Source organism: Chiloscyllium plagiosum, chromosome 34 (assembly GCF_004010195.1).
Source record: "Chiloscyllium plagiosum isolate BGI_BamShark_2017 chromosome 34, ASM401019v2, whole genome shotgun sequence".
NCBI classification, from domain to species: Eukaryota; Metazoa; Chordata; class Chondrichthyes; order Orectolobiformes; family Hemiscylliidae; genus Chiloscyllium; species Chiloscyllium plagiosum.
The window spans coordinates 11,342,526-11,359,189 of NC_057743.1; the positions used below are offsets into that span (position 1 = coordinate 11,342,526).

A 16,664-nucleotide genomic window follows, 5' to 3' on the forward strand; every position below is an offset into this window, starting at 1 on the left:
CTGGCTTCAGTTAATCAAATATAGCCACATGGTAACAAGGTGAAGGACAACAAAAATAATTCCTGGAATGTATACTGATTATTGTGTTTTGACTGCAATGAGGAAGATTGCAATGCAAAACTAGTGGGAAATTGTAAGCAGGAGACTGGAGAAGCGTACTCTCTCACGGATGCACACAAGCACATGGGCACTACCCGACAGTCAACTTTACTGCTTACTAGAATGACAGGCATGAACTTAATGGGTGGGTGTGTTACAATGGCTTGCTTCTTATCCTTGAAGTTTAACACTCAGCTTTTTTTCTTGTCCTGTGGATATAAGGTGTTTGATAGCTATTCTATGAAAAATGATTATAATTTGGATTTTGTGATGGCTTGTGAGTTTGACCTCACAGTAAATGTTTAATAATTGAATTCTTAGTATTTCTGAAACTATCATGTTTTCAGAGCATGGCGGTGCTTTGGGTGGTAGGAGTTTGTTTGAATTCAGGGAGTTTACAAAGTATATATTAAGAATTAGTTTTGTTTGTTTAAGGATGAGGAACTATTTGGTGGGGGGGGGGGGGTCGAGTGGAATGCATTACTTTGAACGCTTTTGTTTTTCAGTTGAGGTTCTACTGGAAGATAGATGTGTGAAATAGTTTCTCGTGACAAAATAAGGTAGTTGAGAACTGTAAGGAAACTGGCTACCTTGCTGTAAGGATTTTAATTTGACAGTTCCAGTGCAGAAAAATTGGTTGGAAAGTTGATAAAATTTCAGTTGTGACTAATTGATGTAGAGGCTCCTAAACACTCGAGACTGGAAATTCAAACAGCAGTTTAAACCTTTGGGACGCATGAGAAGGGAACCCTTTCCGGTATTTGAATACAAAGCATGTTGGCGAGAAGGATCGAATTTTTTACTGTTTTGAACCTTTTCAAATTGTTGTGTAGATTTTATCTTTACATAATAAATTTATTGTTGAAACCAAATCTGCAACATTGCTTGTTTCGGTGAAAGACATTTATTAAATAATGACATGATCTGTGAAGCCAAATTTCAGCCTGGTATTTGACTTGTCCAGCAATAACAGCTGAGATCATAACACTTATCTCGTTCAACCTTTCTGCAATTAATCCAGCACCCTTCGAGAAGTTTCCTGGTTTCTGTTTTTTTTTTGCATTTAGCATCGTTTTCAGCATGGAGGTCCAGTCTTCCTACACTTGCATTGTTCTGGAGGGTAATGTTGGGTGCTTCACTTCTTCCTCAGAGGTCAAATCTGGCCAGAATTATGTTGAATAATGTTTTCTTTAATTCGACTTGGTTTCTGCAAATGAAAAATGGCAGTCTTGAAAGAGAAATTGGTCTTGGACATTGTGGAATATTATTTGTTGAAACCCCATTTCATTCCTTTGTTCTTCCTCTGATACAATAACTCTGTTAACACCAGTTTAATGCTGTCATCCCCCAAGATAGAAAATAAGAACTGCTTCGTGTCCAGATTCATCTTTTACATGGTACATAACTGTTTCTTCCTTATGACTATCTCCATTGTAAGCCCAACAACTCTTGCAGTCATCTCAATTACATTTCCTCAAAATTCCTTTTATATTCTAGAGACTCTACCTCCACTGCATTGGTTCTGCCAGCCTCCTGCTAGTGCTGCAATATGTCCTTTTTCTTCAACCAATGATTCCCTCCCCTCCATGGAGGTTGACGGAAGTGACAGCCTGTCCCACTTCCTACATTACTGCCATCATTCTTTTGTTTCCATCCTAGAGGCATCATATAGTCCCCTGCATCATTAACATCTGTCCAAGCAAATTCAATATTCAACTGATCTATTGCTATTTCCAATCCAGTGCTACAGTTGTGGCACCTTCCCTTTCAATTCCATTTCTCCCAACGTTAAGGGAAAATCCTGTGTGCATCCACTATTTTTAACCTTTTAAGTGAGCTCTGCACTCGGGTAAAATTTAATTACCTTCCAAACAGCCACCATCTTCATTTCATGGTTTAACTTCAACACTTGTGTCTCAATTTCTGGTGGAAACAACTAATACCCGCAACAAATTCTGAGTATTCAGCTACTCTGTACTTTTCTCCTATCCTACTTCCTGTCAGGAGTCTAACACTTTTTTTTCTTTCCATTCTAATTGTTTCAATAATGTCATCTTCCATACCAGTGCTTCCATTATGTCTTTTTCTTCAGCTGAGAATTTTCCACCATTGTGACAACAGGACACTCGATTGCACCATTCTATTGTCTACATTTCTGCTTTCATCAGTTAACCTGTCTTGAGAACCTCCTTCACTTTCGTCACGAGTCTTGACTCTCCAAAGATCTTTTTCCTTCCTGTTTCAACTCTGAGACTTGCTGAGATGCAATATGTTTGAGGAATGTGCAGTGACACTGGGAGGGTGGGAGTGTTATGCTGGGGCTTTCTTTGTGCTTGATTTCCAAAGAGGAGCTTGAATGCAGCTGTAAGTCTGGATATGCCTTGCAAATACTACAATACCACAATGGGACTAGCAACAGGCAAGGATAGGATGGAGGACCTGTTTGGGGATTATCAAGCGCTAGGAATGAAATTAAGGAACAGGCCATCAAGGATCATAATCTCCAGATTACTGCCTGAGCCCAATGCAAGTTGGCCGAGGGACCAAAAAAAAACGTGACTAGGGAATGGTGTGGGAAAGAGGGGTTCTATTTCATGGGACATTGGCATCAGTTTTGGAACTGGGGGGGGGGGGGGGGGATCTGTACCAATGGGATGATCTCCACCTGAACTGTCCTGGAACCAGTATTCAAGCAAGAAGGATAAATAAGGTGATCACCAAGACTTCAAACAAGAGTTGAAAAGGGAAAACAATAGGAAGTATGGTGATACACGAAAAGGTAAGCAGCAGGTTAGTATGTATGCAGGAGAGTAAATTCAATGAAAGAAGCAAAACTGAAGGATAACTCTGGAGATATTAGAGATGTGAATGAAAACGGTAAGAAAGATATCATAAAGGCACTTTGCCTGAATGCCTGTTGTTTTCATAACGAGGTTGATGAGTTAATGGCACAAATCGTGAATAAATATATGATTTGATAGACATTGTTGTGGAATGGTCATGACTGGAAATTAAATATCCAAGGGTACCAGACTACTCAGAATGAGACAGGAATGCAAGAGGTGGTGTAGCTCTGACATTCAAGGACGACATCAGAGTGATGCTGAGAGATGATATAGGTTCTATGGAGCATCAGGTCGAGTCTATTTGGAAGGAAATTAGGAATTCCAGGAAGAAAATGTCACTGATAGGTTTAGTCTATAGGCCATCAAATAATATCACATTCAGACAGGCAGTATAGGGAATAACTAATGCCTGCAAAAATGGTACAGCTATTATGAGAGATTTTAATCTGCACATAGATTGGTGGAACCAGCTCAGTCGGGTTAGCCTTGAGGGGTTCGTTGAGAGTATCCATAATAGTTTTCGTGAACTGCATGTAATGGAACCAATGAGGGAACAAGCTATCCTAGATCTGGTCCCATGTAATGAGATAGGAATAATTAATGACCTCATAGGGATCCTCTTGGAAGGTGTGATAATAGTATGGTAGAATTTAAAATAGAGCTGGATAGTGCAAAGATAAAATCCAATACCAGGGTCCTGTGTTTGAATAAGGGGGACTATGTTAGAATGAGGGAGGACCTGGCTAAAGTAGAATGGAAACAGACTTGGTGCAATAGTTGATGAGTAGTGGAGAACCTTCAAAGATGTTTTCCAAAGTTTTCAGCAAAAGTATATTCCAGTGAGAAGGAAGGGTAATCTGCAATGGGTGACTAACGAAATAAGGTAGGCTATCAAAGTGGCCAAAAACAAGATTGGAAAAACTTTAAAGGTCAACCAAAAGAGCTATAAAGAAATGGAAGCTAGAGTATGAGAAAAAAGCACAGAATATAAAGACCTAGAAAAAGTTTCTATAAATACATAAAACAAATAGGTGGCTAAAGTAAATGTTGGTCCTTTAGAGGGTGAGGGTGAGTGGTTAGTTATGGGATATTATGGTTGAGGCATTGTCCAGGTATTTTGCATCAGACTTCACAGTGGAGGATACTAATAACGTGCCAGTAAGCGACATAGCTAGGTGAGGACCTGGAAACAATTTGTGTTGAGTAAGCTAATGCAAATAAGGATAGATAAGTCTCCTGGTCTTGATGGAATGCATCCCAGAGTATGAAAATAGCAGGTGCACTGGCTGTAATTTGCTGGACTCTGGAGCAGTCCTAGCAGATTGGAAAATAGGAAGTGTGATACCACTGTTTAAAAAGGGAAGTAGGCAAAAGATGGGGAGTTATAGACGACTAAGCTTAACCTCTGTAGTGGGGAAGATGCTTGAGTCTGTTATCAAATAACAAATAGGGCATCTCAAAAGAAATTGTCCCATTATACAGATGCAGCATGAGTTCATGAAGGGCATGGTCATGTTTCGTGAATCTTTTGGAATTCTATGAAGACACTTCAAGCAAGGAATAAAACGGCGATCCAGTGGATGGGATGTACCTAGATTTCCAAAAGGCCTTTGACAACGTGCCACACATGAGGCTGCTATATAAGATGAGGATGCATGATATTAGGGGTAGAGTATTAGCATGGATAGAGGGTTGCTTGACTAACAGGAAGCAGAGAGTGAGGATAAATGCTATTCTGGCTGGCAATCAGTGACTAGTGTGCCTCAGGGATAGGTGTTGGACTGCAATTATTTACAAATTATATAGATTTGGAGTTGTGGACCACATGTACAGTGTCAAAATTTGTTGATGCTGAGTGGAGAATAAAATGTGCAGAGGACTGTGAAACTTTGCAGAGGAACATTTGTTCACTAGGTTGATTCTGGAGTTGGGGTTGACTTATGAGAAGAGGCTGAGTAGGTTGGAATTATATTCATTAGAATTCAGAAGAATGGGGTGGGGGTGGTTCTAATAGAAACATAAAATTGTGAAGGGAATCGATAAAATAGAAATATGATGTTTCCACTGGTAAGAAAGACTTGGACAAGAGGGCACGGCCTCAAGATTAGAGGAAGCAAGTTTAGAACGGAACTGAGAAGGAACTTCTTCATACAGAGGGTTGTTAATGTATGGAATTCGTTGCCCAGGGAAGTAGTTGATGCTACTTCAGTAATCGCTTTTAAAGCTAAGATAGATACTTTGAAAAATAAAGCAATTAAGGGTAAGTGGAGCTCAGTCCACCAAATTGAGTGGCGGAGCAGGCTCGAAATGATGGATGGCCTACTCTTAGTTCTTATGTTCTTATCCACTGTTTTGAACAACTGGTGGCCATAATTCTGCTATACCCATTTACACTCCTTTAAACACAAAATTTGTTTCTTGTCACATTGCCATCTCCTTTTGGCTTGCATCATTTGTTAATTCATCATTCTTGCTTTCCATCCTATTGGAGGTCATCCTTTTGTTCCTCTGCTCCCCCTTTTCAAGCCTCTCTCTTTGCTTAATATCTATTACATTTCTAATCTTTGTCTACTGATGAAAAGTTATAGACCTAATTGGTTTCCATATTTACAAATGTTGCCTGACTTGCTGAGTATTTTCATAATATTTTGCCTTTATTCACGATTGACATTGAGTGCCATAGAATGGGGGTTGTCAGAAATATTACACACAAATAGGTTCTTCAGCCCCTCGTTCTGCCAGCCATCAAGCATCTATTTATTGTAATTCTATTTTCCAGTATTTGGCCCATAGCCTTGTATGTTGTCATAAGATAAAGAACTGCAGGTGCTAGGAGTTTGAAATAAAAATAGAAATTGCTGGTGGAATTCTGTATGCTTGCCAGCAATTCCTGATCTTGTATGTTATGGTGTTTCAAGCGCCAATCTAAAATTTCTTAAATGTCTTTGAAGCTTCCTGTTTCTACTAGAATAAGACAATATCCTTTATTATATGTTGGCCTCTTTGGCAATGAATTCCAGACACCCTATGTGCTTGGTGAGTGAAAAATGTTTTTTTCTCATTGACTCCCAACTGTCTGCTCCTTGCCTTTAAATCTGTGCTTCCTGGTTACTGACCCCTCTAATAAGGGGATAAATGTCTGCCTTTGATTGGATCAATGTCCCTCCATTTTGTATGCCTCAATCAGATTTTGTCTCCTCCTTTCTTCCCCTAAACACCCCCACTCTTCTGGGGGGTGGGGGGAGACAGGTTGTCAAGGTGGAGGTGAGCTGCTTTCTTCAACCATTACTCTTACTCTTTGTTTTTGGCAAGCCCACAATGGCATTAGGGAAGGAGCAGCAGAATTTTGACCCAATGACCTTGAAGGAACAGCAATGTGTCTCCAAGTCAAGATGGGCAACTTGCAAGTGCTGATGTTACCATGTATCTGGTGTCCTTGACCTTCAAAATGGAAATGGTTGTGGGTTTGGAAGATGCTGTCTAAAGATTTTGGTGAATTTCTTCGGTGCATATTGCAGATGGTACGCACCGCTGCTACTGAGGGTCAGTGGTAGAGGAGTGCTAAATTTCACAGGCACCGGTCCCAAAAACGTTCCTTCAGTTTTACTACAGCAATGTTATATTGCTGCTCAGAGTTAACTGAAGTGGATCCTTGCAACCAAAAGCCCTCATTAAATCATACACAATAATTACAAAGGTAAATAGGAGACACTGTTCTATAGCCTCTGCTCAGTTTTCAGATGTGCCTAATGATAGCAGGCATCACCAATGAGATATGCTACTCATTAGCAAAACAGGACTCAATCATTAACCTACCAATACCAAGCAAACATTCCCTGAAAGTTAACCTTACATTTGAAAACTAGAAAAGTGATCACTCCTACTTTAATTTTTACTTGGTGCCTTATTTTCTCAATAAAATGTCAGTGAAAGCAACAGAAGATATTTGGTTAGTTTAATGCAGCTCAGTAGAATATGAATAATTGTCAGGCATCTCAAGCATTTCATTGCCATTTCCTGATGTACCAAGGCTGGCGTTTGGATTGCAATTTCGTGGTTACACTTTGCGGATGACTGGAAAAGAAACAAAAGGTGGAGTTTAATGGAAAAAGGAACGGTCAGTCTACACCAGTACCTGACACATTAACTGGATATAAACTCTACTAGTACTAGTGGATCAGGGAAATGATTGTCTCCCTAGGACTGGTACATTTTCAGCTCATTTATTTTAATACTGAAAAATTGCCAATATGATCATCCAACACCAGATATGTTGATTATTGTAATTGCAATGCTAAAACTAAATGCTCCATGTATTTATAAAATATCGGCTCCTAAATGTTTTACTATTTCCTATTTTGGTGACATTTTATCCTCTTGGTTCATTTCTTTTGTTTCGTTCAATTTTGATCTTTTCAATCCATTTTGCTTTTTTAAGAAATTTAGATTTTTCACTTGCCTGATTATTTCTGATGATTATATCTCTGCTTTGGAAGTGAAGGGAAGGTTTATGGTGTAGTTATATTGTAGCAATTGAGCTTATGTTTGTTATGACTGTTAATTTACTTGCACTGCCATTTAGTCTCATTTCACATGATACAACAGCAACCTGCCTTTCTTGGAAAGGCAAATCAGGACAGGAATTATTCAGTTAATGGTAAGGTCCTGAACAAAGAGACCTTGGAGTGCAGGCTCATAGTATCTTGAAAGTAGAATCACAAGTAGACAGGGTAGTGAAGGAGGGGTTTTGGATGCTTACCTTTATTAGTCAGTGCATTGCGTACAGGACATTGGTTAGGCTATTATTGGAATACTATGTTAAGTTCTGGTCTCCCTGCTATAGGAAGGATGTTGTTCAGATAAGACTTACAAGGATGTTGGAGAGTTTGAGCTATAGGGAGAGGCTGAATAGGCTTGGGGCTATATTCACTAGAATGTCAAGAGGCTGAGGGGGTGACCTTTAGGGGTTTATAAAATCATGAGAGTATGGATAGGTTAAGTAGAGAAGGTTGTTTCTCTGGGGTGGGGAGTCCAGAACTAGACAGCATAGGTTTAAGGTGAGAAGGGAAAGAGTTAAAAGGGACCTAAGATGCAACATTTTCATTGAGGGTGGTGCATGTGTGGAATGAGCTGCCAAAGGAAGTGGTGGAGGCTGATACAATCAGAATGTTTGAAAGATATCTGGATGGGTATATGAATAGGAAGGATTTAGAGGGATTTGGGTCAAATGCTGGCAAATGGGACTAAATTAAGTTAGATATGTTAAGCCATGGATAAGTTAGACTGAAGTGTCTGTTTCCATGCTTTATAGCTCTGACTCTTTGGTAATGCAACCCAATGCTGTATGTGATTGTATTTTTCTTGGAACATAAATTACATCACACTTTGATTTAAGGTCAAAGCTTCAGTTGTTAAACTTGACATTTAACAGGTTGTCAATATAATAGCAGTGCATGTTAAGTTTCAGTAGCTTATTTTTAATTACCTTTTTCAGGCAGGTCCATGACAAATCTGAGCCACAGACTTTCTGGCCCAGAGGTAAGAACACTACCACTACACCACTAGAGTTAAGTAGAAGCTATGATGCCTGTATAAACCTTATAGATGAGGGAATTCGAAGTGATTTTTAAATCTCATTCCTGATCAAGGCATTGCTTCACTGAACGTAAACTAATGACTAATTTATGTTTTTATTGAAGATTCCGTTTCAAATACCAATTAACTGGTTAAAAATTCCTGCTGTGAGACTTTGTAAAGTATTATTGATCACTTGACTAATTGGGATATATCAGAAAGAGTAGCCATACTCATAATAGAGCCTGGAGGACACCTACAGCTTACTGTCCCATGAGCTATACTTTTGCTGGGAGCTCTTCGCTGATTAAAGAAGGCAAAGAACTATCCCTGAGATCAGTATTATTCAGTTTTCATTAAACAAGTGAAAGGCCCGTATCAAAATACCCTGTGCATTTTTTTTCTTCTTCTCCCCATTGATAAATACCCATTCACTACTGAAAAGCCTATTTTGTGGGGAACTGTAGATACAGTTCTGTGTCCAGTTACTTCATGGTGCTGTGTTTTTAAGCAGACCATTAACAGAAATGAGAAGCTATGGGTCGAGGTTCAACTCTGAGCCCCACAATTCATTTTGATTTTCTTACCTCTGCAGATCTTATCTGAGTCTAGGAAGTAACCTGGCTTACAGGAGCAGTAGTACCCTCCCAGATAGTTATGGCAGTAATGGTCACAGGTTGGTTCTTCAAAAGCTGTCTGATCACACTCGTCAATGTCTAACAAGGCAAGATAAGACAGAAAATCAGTCCTAACCTAAATCAAAGGTGGAACACTTTTGAGAGCTCAACGGTTTCCTCTTTCTTTTGCTTTTATGAATCCTATCACCATCCCATTTACAGCATCTTAGAGTTTTAAATGAGTCCACTGTCCTATTATCAATTTGCCTTCACAACTATCATGGTCTGTGTAAAGAAATACTTCAACAACTTGCAATTCAATATAGATCTTCATGTGGTCACCAACAAGCCTTTTTTTTTTTATAAAACTTTTTTAACTTAGTAAAACATCAAAACTCTCTTGGCAAAATTATCATCAAGCTGACAGCACATTAAACCATGAGGAATTGAAAGATGACTAAATGCTTGACCAAAAAGATGGTGGATCCCAAAATAGGAGTGGGAGGTAGTAAAGTAAAAAGGTATATGGAGAATATTCCTGAACTTCCAGACTAGAAAGCCACAGGTATAACCACCTATTGTGGGATGATAGAAATTGGGAATGCCAAAGAAACTCAGAATGGAGGATCACAGAGATCTTGCAATATGAGGGGAGTTTACAAAACTAGGGAGAAGGTGAACCAAGTAGGGAATTGAACACACAGAATGAAAATCTTAAACATTTTTTGTAAAATATAGAATGCCTATGGTGTGGAAACAGGCCCTTTGGCCCAACTCGTCCATACCGACCCTCCAAAGAGGGACCCACCCAGACCCATTCTGCTATTACTCTACTTTTACCCCTGACTAATGCATCTAACCTACAAATCCCTGAACCTATGGGGTAATTTAGCACAGCAAACCCCCCTAACCTTGCACTGTGGGAGGAACCCCAAGCAGGCACAGGGAGAATGTGCAAACTCCACACAGTTACCCGAGGCTGGAATTGAACACTGGTCCCTGCTGTTGTGAGGCAGCAGTGCTAACCACTGAGCCACCGTGCCGCCCTAACTTTATGCTCTCACTTTATGGCCTCATTGGGAGGCTTCCATTTGTACATTGACTACATTCAGCTATATCGCTCCTACTGCCAATTTAAGCCCCTTCACTGCTCCTGTGCTGTTTTAATGCTCATTTGACTACCTCGTGCTCTCCTGTACTGAGCGCATTCACATCTATATATCTCAGTACAAACATTGTGCAGGATACTGTTCACTCAAAGTTCAATAAGTGGGGAAGGTGATGGGGTATTATTGCTCAACTTCAGGAATTGACAGTCAAATGATGACTGTAAAATTGATTGTTGCAAAAACCAAATTTGGTTAACTAATGCCCTTGAAATAAGAAACTGTCCTCTTTATCTGATCTGACTGATAAGGGGCACCAGCAATGTGGTTGACTCTTGATTATCCTCTTGGCAACAAATGCCGACCCAGCCACCTACAATTTGATCTATTATGGACTGAGAAAAAGGGTAATAAATGGATGGGATTTGTAGCAACATCTTAAAGCATGTTATAGGAAGATGAAACAACAAAGAGGAGAGAAAATGAAAATAATGACAATGTTAGATGTCTAAAGCTTTGTGGGGGGAAAAAAAAACAGGATTTTACAGAAGCTCTGGAAAACAGATGTGGAGGGATTTTGAGGAGGAGTTCTAGAAGACTGAGCAATAGCTGAACGAATGGTCAGTGGTCACTGGTGGTAACACTGAGGACAAAGAAATCAATAGTCTCCATGCAGTTGGAAGGTTCATGCATTGTCCTGTTAGGAAGTCAAGGATATTATAGTGAATGCATTTGGGTATAAGGTAACCTGCAGGGCCAGGCAAGGTTAAGGTAGGAATCGCTTGCCATTTGTTCCATCCTAGCCCTTCACAGCTCTCTTGCATACAGATTACATCTAAAATAGCTTCTTACCTATGGCTGCATAATGTGCAGCAAATCCGGTGTAATTCTTCTCGTTTGAGTAATCAGTTCTGAATATCACTGTCATGTTGTTCCCTGTGGAATAGAATCGTTTGTCACCGGGAACCTCTTCTGTATCTGTGCTGGTCTCTCCACACAGCTTGGCCAACTGTTTTCCATCTGTTAGGATCTGAACATAATTGTAAAATATTTTGGGGTTTCTTTGAAATTAGCTCCTTTTTTTTTGTATCTGCTATTTTAAGCCTACTTTTCTATGTTGCTCTAAGAATTAAAATCTATTGTATTAATAACAGCATGTATGTACAGTATACCTCTAGGCCTTTAATAATTAACATTTTACACACTGAATAGGGAATCTTATGCAAGTGTGCAAACATGTTTTATTAATTTTTGACAATTTTTTAACTTTTTTCAGCTCTTTTTTATTTTTTATGATCCTTGTGCTACTGTTCATTATGTATTTTTACACTGAAATTGAAAGATACTTTAATCTCTCAGTTCACTACTCTATCCCAAGCAGCATAATGGGATGTCAGCTTTCATTCTGAACTCACTTTGTGGAATTAGCAGTTCCCGACTGCTCATTCTCCAGCCTTCCATCACTCTAGAGTAATGTTAAGCACTTTGAATTTCACATGAAATAATCATCAACATGACCAGTTAGCTCATTGCATCTCTGTTTGCATCAGCTGCTGGTAATTACAGTAAACTCTGAGTCAAATCCCAGAGGATCTGTCTTCGAATCAGGTTAAGCACAGCTTAACCAGCCAAGACATGCCCATTTTCCACATGAATGTAACTTTAAGCAATTCAATAGGCTTACAAAAGTTTCTAATACTTAAAACATTGAATTAAAAAGAACCATTAATCTTTTTTATCTTAATGTTCATCAGCATGAATAAATGAAAATAATGTCCAATCTTGAGAGAGGCTGGCATTTAAAATTGGAAAATTCCATAGTAGTTTCTGTATAATGTGTTGATTTCTGACGAGTGCCATGCAGTTTGTCACATCATTGGAGTCAAACATGGTACTGGTGTTTTGATCCTGCATAATGGAATCCTGGACTATCTAATGTTCTTCAGAGCATTGGCCAGGGAGATAGGTGAGCAAGCAGGCAGTCATTCATCTGAATCTTCAGAACCATCTGCTGAAGAATCCACTGCACCCATCATGCATTTCTTGGAATAACCTATTGCAGTCAAGATTGGGGGTGAGGGGAAAGTGTCTTGGTATTGGGTTGGTTGGCATCATCCTGTCCGTTGTTTTGTCTTGTGCAGCTGTAAGCTGGTTGGAGCCTCCTTGTACTTGTGGCCTCTTTTGCCACCCTGCAGGTCTTGTCTAGCATGAACATGGCTGGTAAAGCAGTGAGATTGCCGTCCTGCTTCCAATCAATGCACTCAATAGTTTGTCATGGACATTTCACATTCCTAATCATCCCGATACATGGGGTCAGAGCCTGGCCGTGATGTTTGGAGGCAGGATTGTCATTTGATGATCTTCGGAGCTGTGATGTCAGAGTTCATTAGCAGTTGACTACATTGACGGAAATCTCCCTTTTCTTTTGTTGATTCATTGTTCCTCACACATGTCTCAATTTCTGGAAAGCATCCAGGTGTTTAATTTGTATTGTACTGTGTGGGCAGTGTCTTCACTTTTACGAAGCCTCTCAGCTTTTCAGTGCCATCCGTGTGGGCACAAAGCTATCATGCAGTTTTGCCATCACGTGTTCCCTTAACCATCAAATAGTGGCCTGACAAAAGACAGTAAATACAACCCAACTTCATCCAAATTAAAATGTCTTTTTGTCCAAATTCATTAAAGATAAGCATAAGCCCATTTTGAGAGTCATTGCTGTCATAGCAACGGTGCTCTCACTTTTCACCAACCAAAAGACAATGTTGTGCCTTGTCTTGAAGTGGTTCAGCCATTTGTTTCTGCAGGTAAACTGTATGGTTGCCATGGAGATTTCCTTTCCTGCAGGATTGGGTTGAGATGGGAAAGTTCTCTAATGGCTGCCTTGAATTGCATCAGGTTAGCTTCTCCAATATCTGGCGAAGCAGCCATTCTCTCTCTCTTCTTATCAGAGACCATGTGTGTCATCGTTGAACCGTTCCAAGATGCATCCTTGGTTTTCATAATGGTGGACAAACCTGATGGTGTAACCTCACACTCTTCCACGATGTCCACTTTCTGGTTCATGCAATGGGTTTTCCACTTGTCTTCTCTCCGATTCGGAACACAGTTAACTTTCTCAAAAGTTTTGTCAATCCCACTACTTTGCAAGTTGCCTCACCTGCGCATGCTTGGGCCCTACTGCTCCTTTTGCTTGGCCAGGGAGATTGTGATCCTTTTTTGCCATGATTCCTTTTGGCAAAATTCAGATTACCTGAAATTCTGCACTGGTCAATCCAAGCTATCTGTGATTACCTGATTCTATAGTTTTTACTCAGCTGCTTGAGGCTAACTTTCATACAAGTAGAATTTTGTATCATCCAAGTGACAGATATAGATAAGGTGAATGATAAGTGTCTTTTCCCCAGGGTGGGGAACATCAAGACTGGGGGGTCTGGTATGTTTAAGGTGAGAGGATAAAGATTTAAAAAGGACATGAGAGGCAAATATTTTACACAGTGGTTCATGTGTGGAATGAACTTCCAGAGGAAGTGGTGGATGTGGGTACGGTTACAAAGTTTAAAAGATATTTGGATAAGTATATTAATAATAAAGGTTTGGAAGGATATGGGCCAACCGCAAGCATTTGGGGTTAGTTTAATTTGGGATTAGTTTATTTGGGATTATGGTCAGCATAGGCTGGTTGGTCTGAAGGGTCAGTTTCTGTGCTGTGTGACTCTAAGTCTGATTCTTTGCAGTTTCAGTTTTATTAAATTTACAACCATATGAAAATGTTTTTGTACATGCTAAATTCAACAACAATCAACTCGTTTTTCATTATCATGCACAGTGATATGAATCTATTTAAAAAGTTCCACCACGTTTCTAGTAAAATCACAAACATTTTTAACAATATAAATACTTTGGCAACAACTGCAGAGAGAATCCTGTGAAAATGAATTCCAGATGTTGCTATAAAGACCAGATTTATTCTTACACCGATGTTGTTCCAGGATATCAGGTCTGTTGTTCAATCTATACCCAATACTCTCCTAAACTCAGTTATTCGATGGAAGTGGTGATACCTTAATGTTGTCATATTCACAGCGATAGGATGGTTCAAGGCTGAAGTGTGAGAAATACAGTTTTATCACAAATCCACTGGGGACAGAAATGTTCCAGGTCTGGTAGATATTATCTCCATATGCAGTTGGAAAACCGGGAGATTGCAATTCTCCAAACCTCTCGTTCAATGGAAAGCCAAAAAGTGCAGGAAGCATGGGTGAGACCCATAGGAATAACCTGAAAAAAACAATGAACTTAACTGAAATATACAATTTGGAATTGACTGGGCAGCAGCAGTTAGGAAAACCTTTTATTTTCATGTATTTTTGTTCTTACTCCTGCCCATCGAGGTAGCCTCCAAGAACTCCATGCTCTTCCAATTCTGGCTTCTTGTGAACATCCCTGACTTTCTGCATGCCACCATTGGCATCAAGTCTTCAGCTGCTTGGGCCCTAATATCTGGAATTCCATCATTAAATCTGTTACTCGTCCTTTAAGATGTTCCTTTCGACCTTCCCCTTAATCAACATTTTCTTCACCAACCCTGCTGCCTCCTTTCTTGTGATAGTGTCACATTCTGTCTGATGATCTGCCTGTGAAGTATCTTGGGATGTTTTATTATGCTAGAGATACTACAGAAGTGTAGGTTGTTGTTGCATGTTAGCTTGAAGATAGCCCATAGCAGGGAATTTAAATATTTTTTTCAATCTGGTATTCCATGGCAACAACTACCTTTATAAAGCTCCTTCTGCTTCAGTGCCATTCCTCACCCAAGCCACAAAGGATTACCAACTACTGCCTTGAGTCATATAACACATTGAGGCCTCTTCTGGAGAACTGTGTCCAGTTCTGGTTGCTCTGTTAAAGGAAGGATATTATTAAACTGGAGAGGGTTGAGAAGATATTTCCCAGGTTATTTCCAGGAATGGAGGGTTTTGAGTTAGAATGAGAGGTTAGATAGGCTGGAATGCTTTTCACTGGAGCACAGAAAGTTGACGGGTGACCTTACTGAGTTTTATAAAATAATGAGGAGCATAGGTAAGGTGAATGGCAGGTGTGTTTTCCCTAGATTTGGGGGATTTCGAGACGATAGGGCAAATTATTAAGGTGAGAGGAGAAAGATTTAAAAAGACATGAGGAACATTTTTTTTTACAGTGGCTTGTGTGTGGAATGAACTTCCAGAGGAAGTGATGGAGACTGATACAGTTACAATGTTCAAAAGACATTTGGATAAGTCCATGAATAAGGAAGGTTTGGAGGGATGTGGGCCAAATGTAGGCAAATGCTATTAGTTTAGTTTGAGATTATGGTCGACATGGGCTGGTTGAACCAAAGGGATCTTTCTGTGCTTTATGACTCCATCGTAACATCAAGCTATTCAAATGTTCAGCCCATTATGTCTGTGCAAAATTAATTTCACTCCCCTGTACGTTCCCCATTGTCGTCCACAAGATAGTACATGAACCTTGTTAAAAAGCTTCATCCTGACAGTGCCAGTAAGTGGCATTGTCACTTTAACGCTGAGTTGTGTGGGCTGGTGCTCAACTGAAAGTAGCTCTGAGCAATCCCAAACAGATTTCCAATCGTCCCCTTATAGCAGAGGGAGCCCCTCCCTGTCACAGCCACCCAAGTTAGGTTCAAAACCCAGGAACAGCAAGCTGAAATTCCAATTAATTCTGCTAAAAAACTGTCATTTTCCACTTGAATAAGTTCTTTTTTTAAAGAAAGTTAAAACTAGTGTTTTATTTTTAAGCCTCCAAGTCATTCCAGCTCAAACCCGGTCCATTGATGGATGGTTTTACACCCCTGCCAAGTTAATGTTGTATCTGCTTCACTTACCACATTGTCAGAGATTGCTGCATTTTCTCCTGTCTAGTTGATAACCTCCCTGCTCACCCCAGTTTCAGTGAGCTCCTGTCATGTCTGCACACGAGCAGAAATGGTGAACTTGTTTATTGTCCGATTAACCTTTTGCCTTTGTATTTGTGGTTATTGAACTGCACTATCACCTTCCCTGTCAAAATAAAAGTGGGATTTCTTAAAGGCGTACTGCCTTCTTAAAGATCTACTTCCTTCTTATCCTTGATACACGAGTGACTATCCTTCTCAACGCCTCCCCTTGCTTGTGGTGTAGTGACCCTCGGGTTAAACCAGTCATCTCCCCTTTCTTTGTAAATATTTTTGTTAAGAACAAAGATGTTAATTTTTTTTACACTATTTTGTAGTAATTTTGTAACAACTTTATAATATAATGACAATAACAGAAAATAAACTACTACCCTATTCCACTGAGCAGAGTGAAAGCAACTCTACAAAAACTACAATTCAATGAATAACTAAGGAAAAAAACAATTAAACCAAGTCATATGATGGTAACTTA

At 39.6% G+C, this 16,664-nt stretch overlaps 1 protein-coding gene across 2 annotated transcripts; it reads right to left on the bottom strand.

The window, feature by feature from the left end:
• Positions 1-1,018: 1,018 nt before the first annotated feature.
• On the bottom strand, positions 1,019-16,269 carry LOC122540202 (mannan-binding lectin serine protease 1-like). 2 transcript variants are annotated; one of them, XM_043675582.1, is made up of 5 exons: positions 16,124-16,269; positions 14,304-14,520; positions 11,095-11,272; positions 9,107-9,235; positions 1,019-1,306 (listed from the first exon to the last, which is right to left on the bottom strand). In XM_043675582.1, the coding sequence occupies exons 1-5, from the start codon at positions 16,144-16,146 to the stop codon at positions 1,290-1,292; spliced, it is 564 nt and encodes a 187-aa protein (XP_043531517.1). In that variant the 5' UTR covers positions 16,147-16,269; the 3' UTR covers positions 1,019-1,289. The 2 variants fall into 2 exon arrangements, with proteins under 2 accessions (XP_043531517.1, XP_043531516.1); XM_043675581.1 differs by lacking the exon at positions 1,019-1,306 and adding an exon at positions 6,864-7,019 and having other exon boundaries at positions 16,124-16,245.
• Between the last annotated feature and the right edge of the window lie 395 nt (positions 16,270-16,664).

Coding starts and splice junctions, on each gene's coding strand:
- LOC122540202 (XM_043675582.1), bottom strand. CDS start 16,146: ATGCAGCAATCTCTGACAATGTG. Junction 11,273..14,303: donor GTGAATATGACAACATTAAG/GTATCACCACTT, acceptor AATTATGTTCAG/ATCCTAACAGATGGAAAACA. Junction 9,236..11,094: donor TGCACATTATGCAGCCATAG/GTAAGAAGCTAT, acceptor TTGCCTTGTTAG/ACATTGACGAGTGTGATCAG.